Source organism: Pholcus phalangioides, unplaced genomic scaffold (genome assembly GCF_987345545.1).
Source record: "Pholcus phalangioides strain wild (caught in Gottingen) unplaced genomic scaffold, Ppha-v1.0 ptg000011l_1, whole genome shotgun sequence".
Taxonomy (NCBI): domain Eukaryota; kingdom Metazoa; phylum Arthropoda; class Arachnida; order Araneae; family Pholcidae; genus Pholcus; species Pholcus phalangioides.
In genome coordinates this window covers 2269334-2282401 of record NW_028301604.1, presented here as the reverse complement: position 1 = coordinate 2282401, position 13068 = coordinate 2269334, and the positions used below count along the sequence as shown (strand labels likewise).

The window sequence follows — 13068 nt, the reverse complement described above, 5'->3', positions numbered from 1 at the left end:
ACTTATATCACATCAATCGCAAAGAGATGATTTAGCAGTTTAAGGGATAAGTATAAAATATTCTTATGACTAAAAACTGATGTAGCACAATCACCATAAAGAGAAAAAAAATTGCAAACTTCAGTACGGATACTGAATGGTTTTTCTTCATTGTAAATAAGTACAGGGGCAAAGACAAAAATAATGAAGACAGGAGATGTGAATCAGCAATTTTCATTTTGCCAAATAGTAAAGGCAGTGAAAAAGGTAATAGCTGTTATTCAGTTTGCACACATTGAAGATGTGGCACAATGAATCATGTTTTGTCAAGCAAAAATTGTTTCTGCGCGAGTAACAGTTTCCAAATAATTTAACAATTATTAAACCATTTGGAACTATTTGTATTACCCACAGTTAACTAGATATAATCATTATATTTGATTAACTTTATATAACATAACAGCTTCACACACCCTCAATCTAAAAAATATAATAGATGAAAAATACAGTTCAACCCGCTTATAACGACTACAGATATTTCAAATTTTCACACATAACAATTTTTTTTCCATTTTCCGCGAATTTAGTATTGCTCATCAAGCTGGTATGGATATAATGAAGTTTGTATATAATGAATATTTTTGCAGTTTTTTCCACCTCTGTTGTAAACAGGTCTGGCTGAATTGAAAAATATAATTCTGGGTCAATTTAGTGATCAATTTGTAATTAAAGATTTCATTTATGAAAATTATTGCTTTGAGTGAGTGAAATCATGTACCATCTGTTTCAAAAGTAGAGGCACTGTAAGGAAATTGTAATAAAAGGAAAACTAGGTAACATAGAAAAAAATCTCTCAAGATTTTTAGCTGCCTGGCAGTCCAGTGGTTAGGGAGCTAGCTTCTGACTGTGCAGGTCTGGGTTCAAATCCCGGTTCAGGCATGGATGTCTACTAACACACTAACAAATTCCCTGGACAGATCGTAAAGATCTCTTGGGAAAACATGATGATTACATTATTATTTATTCAAACACAAGACTGCATATACATCAGGACTGGACAAGCGCTAGGTCGCCATGGCGACTAAAAAATAGGTATTTGCACCTAAAAAGTTTTCTTTGTGTAGTTATTAAATTGCAGGCTTAGAGCAGCACAAAATGTTGGGAATTTATAGCAAACATATATGAAAACATGAAAGAAGGCCACTAAGCCCTGAAAATGTCAAAAGAAACATTATTTTTTGACACCTAGATTTTTTTGCGATTTGTCTGACCCTGATATACGTAGTATCAAATTTCAGAAATTTGAATAAATGTATACAAGGGTGCACCAAAACATGAAAAACAAGTGCCAAAAATTTAGGCACAAATAAAAAAAGGTTTCTGAATTCCAAGAAATTATGCACAAAAATATTTCACATATTAAAACAAAAAAGACTTTTGTGGCCATCGTGTAAATTAGAATTAAATTTAAAAGTCTCCATGACCCCATATAACAAATGTGTCATCCACATACCAAAACCAGGTTGATAGCTGGTATTTATATGTAAAGATTCAAGGCCCAAGCTTTGGCGACAGCACCATACCAGCCAACCTGGTTTCGGTATGTGGACGACACATTTGTTATATGGGGTCATGGAGAGGAAAAACTTGAAGAGTTCCTAGTTCATCTGAACAGTATACATCATAACATCAAATTCCTTCTGTTTCTAGATGTTTCACGAGGAAATGTAATAGACTGTGGGCCATATGGTTTACCGTAAAAAAAGATGCACACAGACAGATACTTGCACCAGGAGTTGAGTCTAATTACCATATTGCCCAGAAGCAAGGTATGATCAAAGTTGTGGTGGAAAAAGCAAGAAGAATCTGTGAGCCAGAACATTTTGATGAAGAAAAATTACACCTGATTAAGACCTTCCAGGCCAATACTCTACGGGGGATGTAATGAGGGCTATACACATCCAAAAAGCGCCTCACGGAAAGTAGAAGAACCAGTGATCGGAAAAGCATTTCTCCCTTACATGTCAAGTTTAGGACAGAATTGGACGACACCTGAGAAAACTTTGGCATCAAGACCATCTTCAAGCCAACCAAAAAGCTAATTGAATGCCTCAGGTCGGCCAAAGATCAACGGGATGGACTAAAAACAGCTGGGATTTACAGTATCCTGTGCAGTTGTGGAGAAGTGTACATAGGCACTACAAAAAGATCAATATCGACCAGATTCGAGCACAAACAAAATTTTAGACTGGATCAGGTTGACAAGTCAACCATAGCAGAGCATGCCCTAACCAAGGATCACAAAATTCTCTTCGCGAACACCGAAGTGCTATCCAATGAAATGTGAGATATTTTCCACGTATTTTTAGAGAAGCAATTGAAATTCAAAAGCAAAAGAACTGCTTCAACAGAAAGGAAGAAAGGATGAAAATCAACAGTGCTTGGTTTCCCATTTAAAAAATGATGAGATTGAGACCTAAGCATTATCCAGAACCCTTGGGAACAACTTTGGTCAATGGGGGAAAATCTGGCTCAACAGGCCAATCCTGACGAGGCAGTGCGACTCAAGCAGGGAGGTGTAAGTAGTAGCCTTTTGACTGCCATTATGTAATTCTTGAAAATGTTTGTCACTCGTGTGAACGAAACGTCAAAAGACAAAAACTGTACTTAACGTTGGCCAAAAAACACAGAAACTTTTAAATTTAATTCTAATTTCACATATTTAAACAGTTACCTCAGTATCAGATCACTTTAAATACCCTCTATTCCTTGGGCAGGAGTTGGCTCAAGAGTTTTCTGATAATTTTCAGATTTTTGTTCACTTTTTTGGAAAGACAACAAGTTCTGTCCGTTGAAGCTAAATGCTCTAAAATATTGCAGACTTTTGTAACTATTTGTCCCATAAACATAGGGTTACCAGATTCGAAAACTTACAAAGCAGGATGCCTGCGTGTGTACCTTTGATAATGCCATTTTCTCAGATTTCCACAACGGATAGTGCCACTATGCTGATAAAAACCCTACCACAGGGGTCTTCAACCTAGGGTTACCAGATTCCAGTGCTTGTAGTGCCCCCTGCTTCGGTGCTTGCATTCTGGGAATTCAGACGACGATTGGTAAGAGCATGTAAACATGCATGGAAAAAAAACACACACACACACAAACATTCATGTTGATAAAGAGATTTCTGTGTGGAAAAAATCTTTTCCCAAGGAAAAAAAGAAACAAAAAATTGCAGAAACCTGAAAAGGAGGACAAAAGGGCAAATTTTTAAAATGCAGGATGCTTGAAATGACATAAAAAACCGGATATATGGAAACCCTACATAAACACCAATACTTGCATTTAATCTTAAGTTTTTATGGGTTGATATTTAGTAGGGCTGCTGAGCCATTTTCTTAAAAATATGGTTGACATCTTTGATTTGAGGAAAAATTGTTGACACATGATTTTGGAATCAAGTCCACTTTTATCTAACACAGACATTTTCTGACCAGATGTCATTCTTACAATCCACCTCACTGTAGTTGTGGTTATTGGGCATGACTTTTTCACAGGGATTTTGGCTAAAAATTTATGTTACAGGCTAGCATTGGGCAAATACTGCATTTGGACCATTCTGAAGTGATCAAAATTTTGTTTAACCCCCCCCCCCCCCCGGCTTTCATTTTCAGTTTCGACAATCCACAAACCTGTCTTGGTTTTGTGATAACTATGATGCTTTGATTCAATGACTAAATCACTTCTTCTCCTTTTATATCAGGTGCTTAACACATAATCCTGACTGTCCAATCACACATGGTCATTGACTTGCATAAAATGGTGTTTGTGTCTAAACTTTTAAACACCTTAGTTTCACATTTTTATTAGTTCAGTGTAGGACAATTGAATGAATGACGTAGTTGAACTCAAAATTTTTTTTTTGCAATTTTGTGTTCAAATACGTCATTTATTCAATTGTCTGATCTAACCCAAAAGGTAATTCATTTTCTAGTTCAGTGTAGTCTCAGTCATAATTTTTCTGATCTGATATTCATCATACTCATTAATAAGTCTTATGTGTTTTTTTTCTATTAGAATTCAAAAGATTTTTGTTTTATACTTAGTAGTTTTTAAAAAATTAAATTTTCAAACTGTGCTTAAACTTTTGAAACAGACTGTATATACAGTGCATACCATTTAATATGATCACATTGGGCTCATGGTTTCAGATAACAATTGATTGATATCTATATTTGGAGAAAACCCACAGATGCAAATAAGATGACCATTCGTTTTGTTTTTGAAAAATAAGACATTTCTATTTTTTACACAAAAACTGGTTGTAAAATGTTTATTTGTGACATTCACTGTATTCCATTGACTCATTTTCATTAACTTATGCCAGGATTACACGATAAAAGTTTAATAAAAGCTCTTTTATAAAACTTGAAAAATGCAACCTATAAAGGTATTGATTATATTCAAGCGAATGTAACCAATAAGCTTATTGGTTGTTCTTTTCAAGTTTTGTAACAGAACTTTTTCAAACTTTTATAGTGTAATCCTGGCCTGATCATAAGGTTCCAAAACACAATTTGTTTTTCTTTTAAGCTGTGAGGGGTTACAATGGAATTATTTTATGTGGATTATAATATTTTTTTTTATTATATGTACATACTATAGATCCCTTGAGAATGACTTTTGACTACAAAACACTGTAAATGTGGTTATATTCAAGAACGGTAGAACCTTTCCATTCTCTTTTCATTTGCCTCCATTATAGATTTAGAGTATTTCTAGATTTATCATTGCTTTAAGGTTGCTGGCTTATTGTAACTCCACTATAGAAAGCAATGCCATACTTACATGGGTCATGATGGTTACTACACCCTTTGAGGAAAACAATGTGAACGGAGTACGGAAATATTTACCAACAAGGGAGAGGGGTACACTTCCTAACCTCCTATAATAGTCTGCATACACAACAATATAGCGATGGAAGAAATATAAAGCTTCATTTAAACTGGGCAAGAAATAACTACTTCCACAGCATCACCAATAAAGGAAGACAGTAAGTACTATTAGTTAGATTTAATATATAGGACTTATCTTTGCCCCAAATAGATTATTAATTACTTATGGAAGATGAATTATAATTTTTTTCATACAAAACCAAGCAAGATAAAACCATATTGTATACATAAAACCATAAAGTTTAGCTAGACTTACCAACATTGTTTTAAAAGAAGCCTGAAACCGTCTGGACATGTTGAGGGAACAGGCAGGTGAAGACTGTTATTGCCAACTCCCCAAATGATAGCTGAAGTATCAACATTTTTGTACGGTATTTCACAAGTTAAAAGCTCCCACAAAACCACACCAAATGACCTGAAATTTAATGAGTTTTCTTTTACTTACAGTTCATAAATTCACAGAATCAATGGCTGAGAATTGAATAATTTTTTATTGAACTTTTTACAGAATATAAAAAAAACAGCATTATCAAAGTTTTATGTTTTTAAAGAATATAGAAAAACATTTGCATTTTTTTTTTCGAACCAACGAATAACCTTTGTCCAAGTTTCATTGTTATTCACTCAAGTGCCAAAAAACTGTTATACTATGCTAAAGTTATGATTGCAACACCAGTGGAATGCAAAGGGATAAAGGGGAAAAAAATGGTGAGAAATTAGCTCTTAGAAATTTATTTCAATTCTTTTCTACATCAATATTACCATCTTAAATACATGAAATAATTCTACATATGTACACTAATAAATTCACAAAATAAGGTGACAATATTAACTGATATAAATTGCATTCAAAATTTTAGAAAACAATATTTTCAAGTTAATTTTCTTGTACAAATCAAAGTTATAGAAATTGTGAAACATAGCTTACCAAATATCTACTTTTTCTGAACAGTATTCACTACGAATAACTTCTGGAGCCATCCATGCTACAGTTCCAGCAAACGACATTTTAATACTCTTATCATTCCACTGTTGACAAGTTCCAAAATCAGATATTTTCAGAGTATCCTTATAGCTGAGAAGAATGCTATAAAGATGACAAAAAATGTAGATTCTGAAAATCATGTAAAATTCATTATAAGTGCAAGTTATCATCATATCCTGTATCCCCTTACTGAGATTTGACTGTACATAAAAAAATAAAAGTCGAATCTTGTTACAACGAACTTTAAGAGACAGGAGAAATCACTTCATTACAATGAAATTTCGTTATAAAGGAATTCCAGGTTTTGCATTATTCCTATGTAAACTTATCTGAGGGATTAGAAAAGTGTTCATTAAAATGGGATTAGACTGTAGCAACAAAATTCAAGAATTTGTTTTCCAATCAGAAGTCTTGGCTTTTTTTTTGGAAGAAGAAGCTCTTGTCAAAATACACTCAGGCATAGAAGTGAAAATTTGAAAAAAAAAGTAGGAAAAATAGGAACACCATTGACAAAAAATAGGAAAAAATAGGAGGGAAAAAATAAAATTCCCAAATTATCATAGCATTTAAAAATGTTGTGCCATTGAGATTCACACCTTATATATTTTAATTATAGTATTATCTATTGATATTTTAAGAAACTCAAGTTTAAATATTAAACAAATTTAAAAATCATTTCCACAGAATGTGGGATCAAAAACAATGCAAATAGCAAAACTAAAAAAAAAAAAAATTAATCAAATTTCTATTGTTACTTGAAAAGTCCAATTAATGATCACAATCTGTTTTTTCCCCTCTGTGCTTTATGAGGAAAAAACCCTGCCTAAGTGCCATAGAAATGCAACACACGCATACTCAACCCATTTACAGATCACTGCTGCACAGTTCCAGAGTACTCAATTGAGTCAAGACATATTTACAGGTCAGCTTAAGTGACCCGCAACACATTTAAAAATCAATGAAATGGCCCACACTCTAATGAATGTTGTGCACAATTGATGTAACACCTCCTGGAGTTACATTACATTCGAAGGATACAACAATTAGAAAATGGCCTGCATATGTTCATAAATGTCTTTTTTTTTTCAAAGACGATGGCCGATGGCAGCAGTTGTCAATAGCATAAACATGAACCTAGTATGTGTTAAAACACACATGCTGACCTATGGCCCTCAGAGTTCTGTGGTCCAGGACGAATAACAAAACCACACAAGTGGCCCACGAACGATCATCAAATCATTTAAGTGGGACATGCTTCCAGATTACTTCAGTGACTGGAGGCACATTTACAGATCATTTGAGTGGCCCACGGTACACTATGAGATCACTTGAGTGGCTCACAGCACACAGATCACCTAATGGTCTGCAATACATTAACACTTTTAAGTGGCCCAATGCATTTTTTATAGATTATTTTAGTGGTGCTCTTGACACATTTAAAGAACTATCAAGTGGCCCGTTGCACACTTTCAGATCATCCAAGTGACTTGTGGCACATTTCCAGTTGACTTAAACGGCCAGCGCCACATTTCTTCACATCTTCATTTCTTCGCACACATACTTCAACTTAACTCAACCTTTTGAAAAGTTTGGGGCCACTACACTGATTTGAAAATGCGTCGCGGACCACTTAATTAAGTGATCTAGAACAGCGCCGAAGGTTATTTGTGTGATCTGTAAATGAGCTGTGGGTCACTCAAGTAATCTGGGAATGTGCCATGGGCCACTCAAGTGATCTGGAAATTTGCCTCAGGCAACTTAATTGAAGTAAGAATGCACCGTGAGCCACTTAATTTATCTGCAAGTATACCAGGGCCACTCGAGGCAGGTCCTATTTAGGAATGTGTATGCATGCTTTAAAATAAGGTGCTGTTCCAAGTATTATGTCAGCAAATTTTTAGCCATTTTTGACCCCCCCCCCTACCATCAGCAAAACTCTGACCCTCCCCCTGCAAAATTTCGCCATTGCTCTGCCCCGTACCTCCTAACGCATATTGGTGGGATCAGAGACGTATGTACATAGCCACCCTGAGCTGATGCATCAGGCTAGAAAAACACAAATGCGTACCGTGATTATGTAACACATTTCTGCCGACGCAAAATGATAAAGTTCAGTTTATGCGGCGAAAAAAGCCTACTCCTAGGAAAATCAGGCTTTAGGGATGAATACTCTTTACGGGATCCCGGGAGAGAAATCTAGTCTCTCATGAAATCAATCGTGTGTGGACAGAGCCTCCTTCTCCTCCCTTTTTTGCCTTCTTATTTACAGCAACAAATCTGCAAAACAGATTCGCTTTCCCCACTGGACTTAAGTTTTTAGCACTTTGACTGAGGGTGGTGGCAAAAATATATGCTGGTCGTTGTCCCCTACTCCAGTGGAACTCTAATTTTTTTCTCTTCTTTTTCAATAGCGAGTTGTGATGTGAATATAAAACACATGAAAAAGGGAGGGAAAGCCGTGACATTTTGCAGTTTCTCAGAATTTTTGTAGTGAGATATTGGCTGTAAACAAAAGAAAGGAGGAATAAAATAGGAATAGTAGAAGAGAATTGGGGTAAAAAAGCACGATTGCAGCAAAAGTAGGAAAATAGGACATTTCTAAAAAATAGGAGCCCTCCAAGGCCTGTACACTGTAAGTTTCATAAACTAGATAATTATTTGAGTAATTAAAGGATCATTGAGATATCATAAAATGTTAGGATTCAGAAAAGGAAAAAAGATGATTCCTTATATATAGTATATAGACTAATCTTTTCTATACTAAGGTTTGATTGCACTTCAATACTGTTATAATTACCTATTAAAGCAATAGGCTAAAGCTCTTTTTGCTATTATTATATACAGTTATGTTCAAACATTCATAATAGACACATAATAAATTAAACACAGAGGTTATACAGGGTGGGCAAAAAGTTCGTAAAAACTTTAAAAAATCATAAAAACCGGAAAAATACCTGAAATAAAAAACGGTTTACAGGGTTAAGCATTGCTAGGTCACAGGCATTTTTTTAAGAAGGGGGGAAAAACAGTTGATAGGCGGCACTGACATATACAAGTCAAAGAAAATATATGCAAATAACGAACAGAATGTCTCCAAATTGTTTATTACAGCAGTATGTGTTCCACATGACCACCACCACGGGGGATAACACATTGCAGGCGAGTCACAAATCCAGCAACAGCAGAGTACAGCAGGTCTGGCGGAACACATATGGCTGTAATAAAAGATTTGGAGGCATTCTGTTCATTATTTGCATAGCTTTTCTTTGACTTGTGTACATCAGCGCCACCTATCGGCTGTTTTTTGAGTTATTTTTCAGTCTTAAAAAAATTCCTGTGACCTAGCGATGCTAACCCTGCAAACCGTTTTTTAATTCAGTTATTTTTCCGTTTTTTAATTCAGTTATTTTTTCGGTTTTTATTCATTCTTAATGTTTCTACAGACTTTCTGCACCACCCTGTATGTAAATAAATGTGTAGTTGAAAAGAATTATGCAGAAACGCCAACATTGGCATGAAGCATTTCATTAATGATAAATGTTGAGTTATCATGGGCTAATTTTTTTTTAACATCAGGGATGCAAGCATCACTCATCCATTTTGGAGCAGCAAACTTCCATTTTTGGAGCAAAAATTTTGAAAATGGAGCAGGAATAAAAATGGACTTTATCTACAATGTAAGGGGTAATTTTTCCCTAAAATGCTGAAAATTTGGCCAAAAATGGTTAGGACAGATAAGTATAAATAAATTTTCTTCACAAATTAGTCTATTTACAATTTTTCTGAAGTATATGTCACTGCTAAAGCATACAATACTGCAATGATAAAACCAATTATTTGACTTTTTTCAAAACATATTCATGCATGATGAAAGCCAAAGCAAGAATTTCCATAACCCCCAAAACTGAAAAAATCACTAAAATTTTAATTTTTTCCAATTCATTCAAATACAACACTCCATATGCACCGGAACCTAAGAACTCAGACCACATAAGCGCACCCCAAGCAACTTAAGGAGACAACCAAGGTTCTCAAATAATTCATGAACATTCAATGCAATCCATCCCTGCATACGCCCTTTTGGGTCGTATTTTCGGTCGTCTGGCAACCCTAGACCCAGGGCCATAGCGTGCTTTCTCATGGTCTTTTTCTTGACTTGTCCTTGGTCCCTCCTTGAAAGGGTTAAGAAAGATTATAATTCAAAATGAGTGTACATTTTCTGTGGGGGGGGGGGGCATTCTACTTGCGGCTCCAGAACAGCACCCCGGTTTTCTCAGCCTAGTTACGGGCCTGCCTAAACCCCTACCAATGTTTTTGTCATATCACAGCTCCTTCCAGGGCTGTCTTAAGAATATCATGGGCTCCTCGGGCCAAATGATTTTTCTGAGGCCTTTCCTAGAAAATTTCAAACAGATCTAATTTTTGTGAGGCCCTTCCCTCTCTTGAGACCCCGGGCTATGCCTTGGTGGGCCCATGAGTTAAGACAGTCCTGACACCTATGGTGAAACTTTCTGCAGGTGTGCTTGTTGGAAATGTATCCTGCGCATGAAAAACTACTAAACGCATTATTGCTTTGTATTAACCCAGTTCCACACTGGCCCGCGCCAAACAGCTACCCGCCAGAAGAAAACATTATCCAAATAGAATTCACATGAATGAGCCAATTTCTTTACAGATTGCATTATTTTTTATACTGTGAAAAGAAAAAAAAAGATCAAAGCAGGTAAAATAAAGAAAAATAATAATAAAAGGAATACTGTTTACGAGAGCCAAAACCATCATATTGATTTCGACAGCCAGCACAATGCTTACCTGTGCAGGGAGTGAACCCAGTAGATGGTGCACTGCAAGCAGATTTTTGGAAGCACTCGTTTCACACTCTGATTGGCACGACTATCGACAGGCGCAGATTCACGGCAATGTGTCAGGAGGGGCAATCTATTGTGTGGGTTCGTCCGATTGTCCCATATTTTACTGGCCAGACTGATTTCTCCCATATTATTCGGCTGTTGGGAGGGGTGATCCCAACCCTTTGGATCCACGCCTGCTGTCAGAATCAGAAAACCTGCCTGCATTTCAAAAGAATCTGCACCACAAACTGCAATTGGCGCACCTTGTAGCAAGAGAACCGTTTTGGTGCAGTTTGGCACAATTGGAGCAGCTTTTGCATCCCTGAAATATATATCTCAAGAAAAACAATTTCTGTAGTATTACCTGTTGTTGACGAGCTTTCTGTTAAATCAATCTGAATAGGTGATAAAATATCTTCAGCAAAAAGCCATGATTATAAATGCTATCACATCAATTTTTATTTTTAAATTTCAGATGAAATGTAGCATCCTGATAGTTAGATAAATTTTAGAGACCACTTTGTAGGTGTTTTATACTATAGTTCTAAAGAAAAGATTTTTAATAAAAATTTATTGTTCACGAACAATATAAAGTTGTACTTCATTTTTTTAAATAATAAAAAAAAGCAACCCATTCTAAATGTTGATTTGATATGATACTTGATTTGATATTATATTCAGTAACATAATGGAATATTATGTTATTAAATAATCAAAATTGATTAATTTTATGAACATAACCAAATGAAAATTTTGAAGCTAAAAAATCTCCAGGAAGTTGAGTTTATTATAAATTATTTCATGAATTTGAAAATTGTTAAATTTAAAATTAACTAAGAATAAAGTTATCACTTGATATTTTTTTACTCACTTGGGTGATTTTAGATCACGATGGATGATTTTGTGCATATGTAAGTAATGCATGCCTGAAGCAACTTGCTTGGACCAATCAACAACTTTTTCAGGATAAATTTCTGTACCACTTCGAAGTAAGTCATACACAGTTCCAAATGGACAATATTCCATTATGATGCAGTAACATGGTGATTGAACACATACACCCCTGTGAGTGATATAAAATATAGAATAGAAGCATAGAAAAAATCTGAAAACAGGAAGATGTAACTGTTTGTAATAGTTTGAGAAATAAAAATTAAATAAAAAGAAATTAAATATGAACAATAACCATCTTTGCTAAATATGCAAAGGAAGAAAATTTAGTTTCTTCAACAGCTAATGGAAATTTGCAAGTGTCAAATTCAAGATTGTGTAATACTAGCCTAAAGTTTGGCTGTTAATGAGTCCCTAACTAGAGACAATGAAACTCTAATTGAATCAGTCGTTTTGAAAAGGGCATCAGTCACATTTTTTTTCGAAAATGAGTTACGAGTGTTTTTACATTCTGTAGGCTTAGGTACACAGTTTTGTATGAAAAGGGTACCAATCCAATGTTCAGCATGGCTTTAGTAGACAACTGAATTTAGTGTTTGTTTCATCAGTCCTGGATTCATGCCTTTTTCAAAACACCTGCGCTAGTGATATCAAGTGGTCATTCAGTGAAATACTGGCAATCCCAGAATTCCATTGTGTATTGATTGTTGTCTCGTCTTACTTTTTTCGTATAGTGTTTTGATTGATGGAAAGAAACATTGTCTGCAAAATGGCATTCCTGAGTTTATATGGAGTATCTTCGAAAAGAGTAAGATGTCTTGCATTGTGCTGCTGTGAATTCGCTGCAGCGAAGGCTCTAGAATTAAATTCCATTCCAGGAGAATGTTGTGAAAAAATCCATAAACATGTTGAATCTTTTCCTGCAAATGGGAATATCAAATACCTAAATGTTGATCTAACTATAAAAACAATACACCTGCGCATTCCTTATTCTGTCAAAAATATCAAGATATTAAGGTTAGTTATGGATTTCATCTCAAGTATTTTACTGAAAACTTTGGCTTTACGTTTGGTAGATCTGAAAAGATGTGTGCGTGTGATGTGAGGAACTTGGCCAAAAACAAATTTTTTAAATGATAATGCAAAACACATGACTGCTGCAGAGTCGTCAGTGCATAAACGCAAAGTGAAAAAATTTTACAACATAATAAAGGAAGTTAGCAAGATGTGAAAAACACAAGACAATGTTGCCTGTACTTGTTTTGACTACATGCAAAACCTCCCTTTACCTCATGTACCTGTAAAGGAAATTTTTTTTATTTAGGACAACTGTGGGTGTACAATTTCTGCATTCATGACATGAAAACATCAGCATATCACTTATGCTATGGGGGGGTTGGATAAAAGA

At 35.2% G+C, this 13068-nt stretch overlaps 1 protein-coding gene across 3 annotated transcripts in view; it reads right to left on the bottom strand.

Annotated features, from left to right (window-relative positions):
- The window catches only part of LOC149079939 (uncharacterized), a 45239-nt gene that overhangs the window by 20249 nt on the left and 11922 nt on the right, over positions 1–13068 (bottom strand). For all 3 annotated transcript variants that reach the window (XM_089238829.1, XM_089238830.1, XM_089238831.1), the window contains 3 exons: positions 11641–11832; positions 5863–6021; positions 5191–5349 (listed from right to left, as the gene is read on the bottom strand). In XM_089238829.1, the coding sequence (XP_089094955.1) occupies positions 5191–5349; positions 5863–6021; positions 11641–11832 (510 nt within the window). The remainder of the gene's footprint in view (positions 1–5190; positions 5350–5862; positions 6022–11640; positions 11833–13068) is intronic.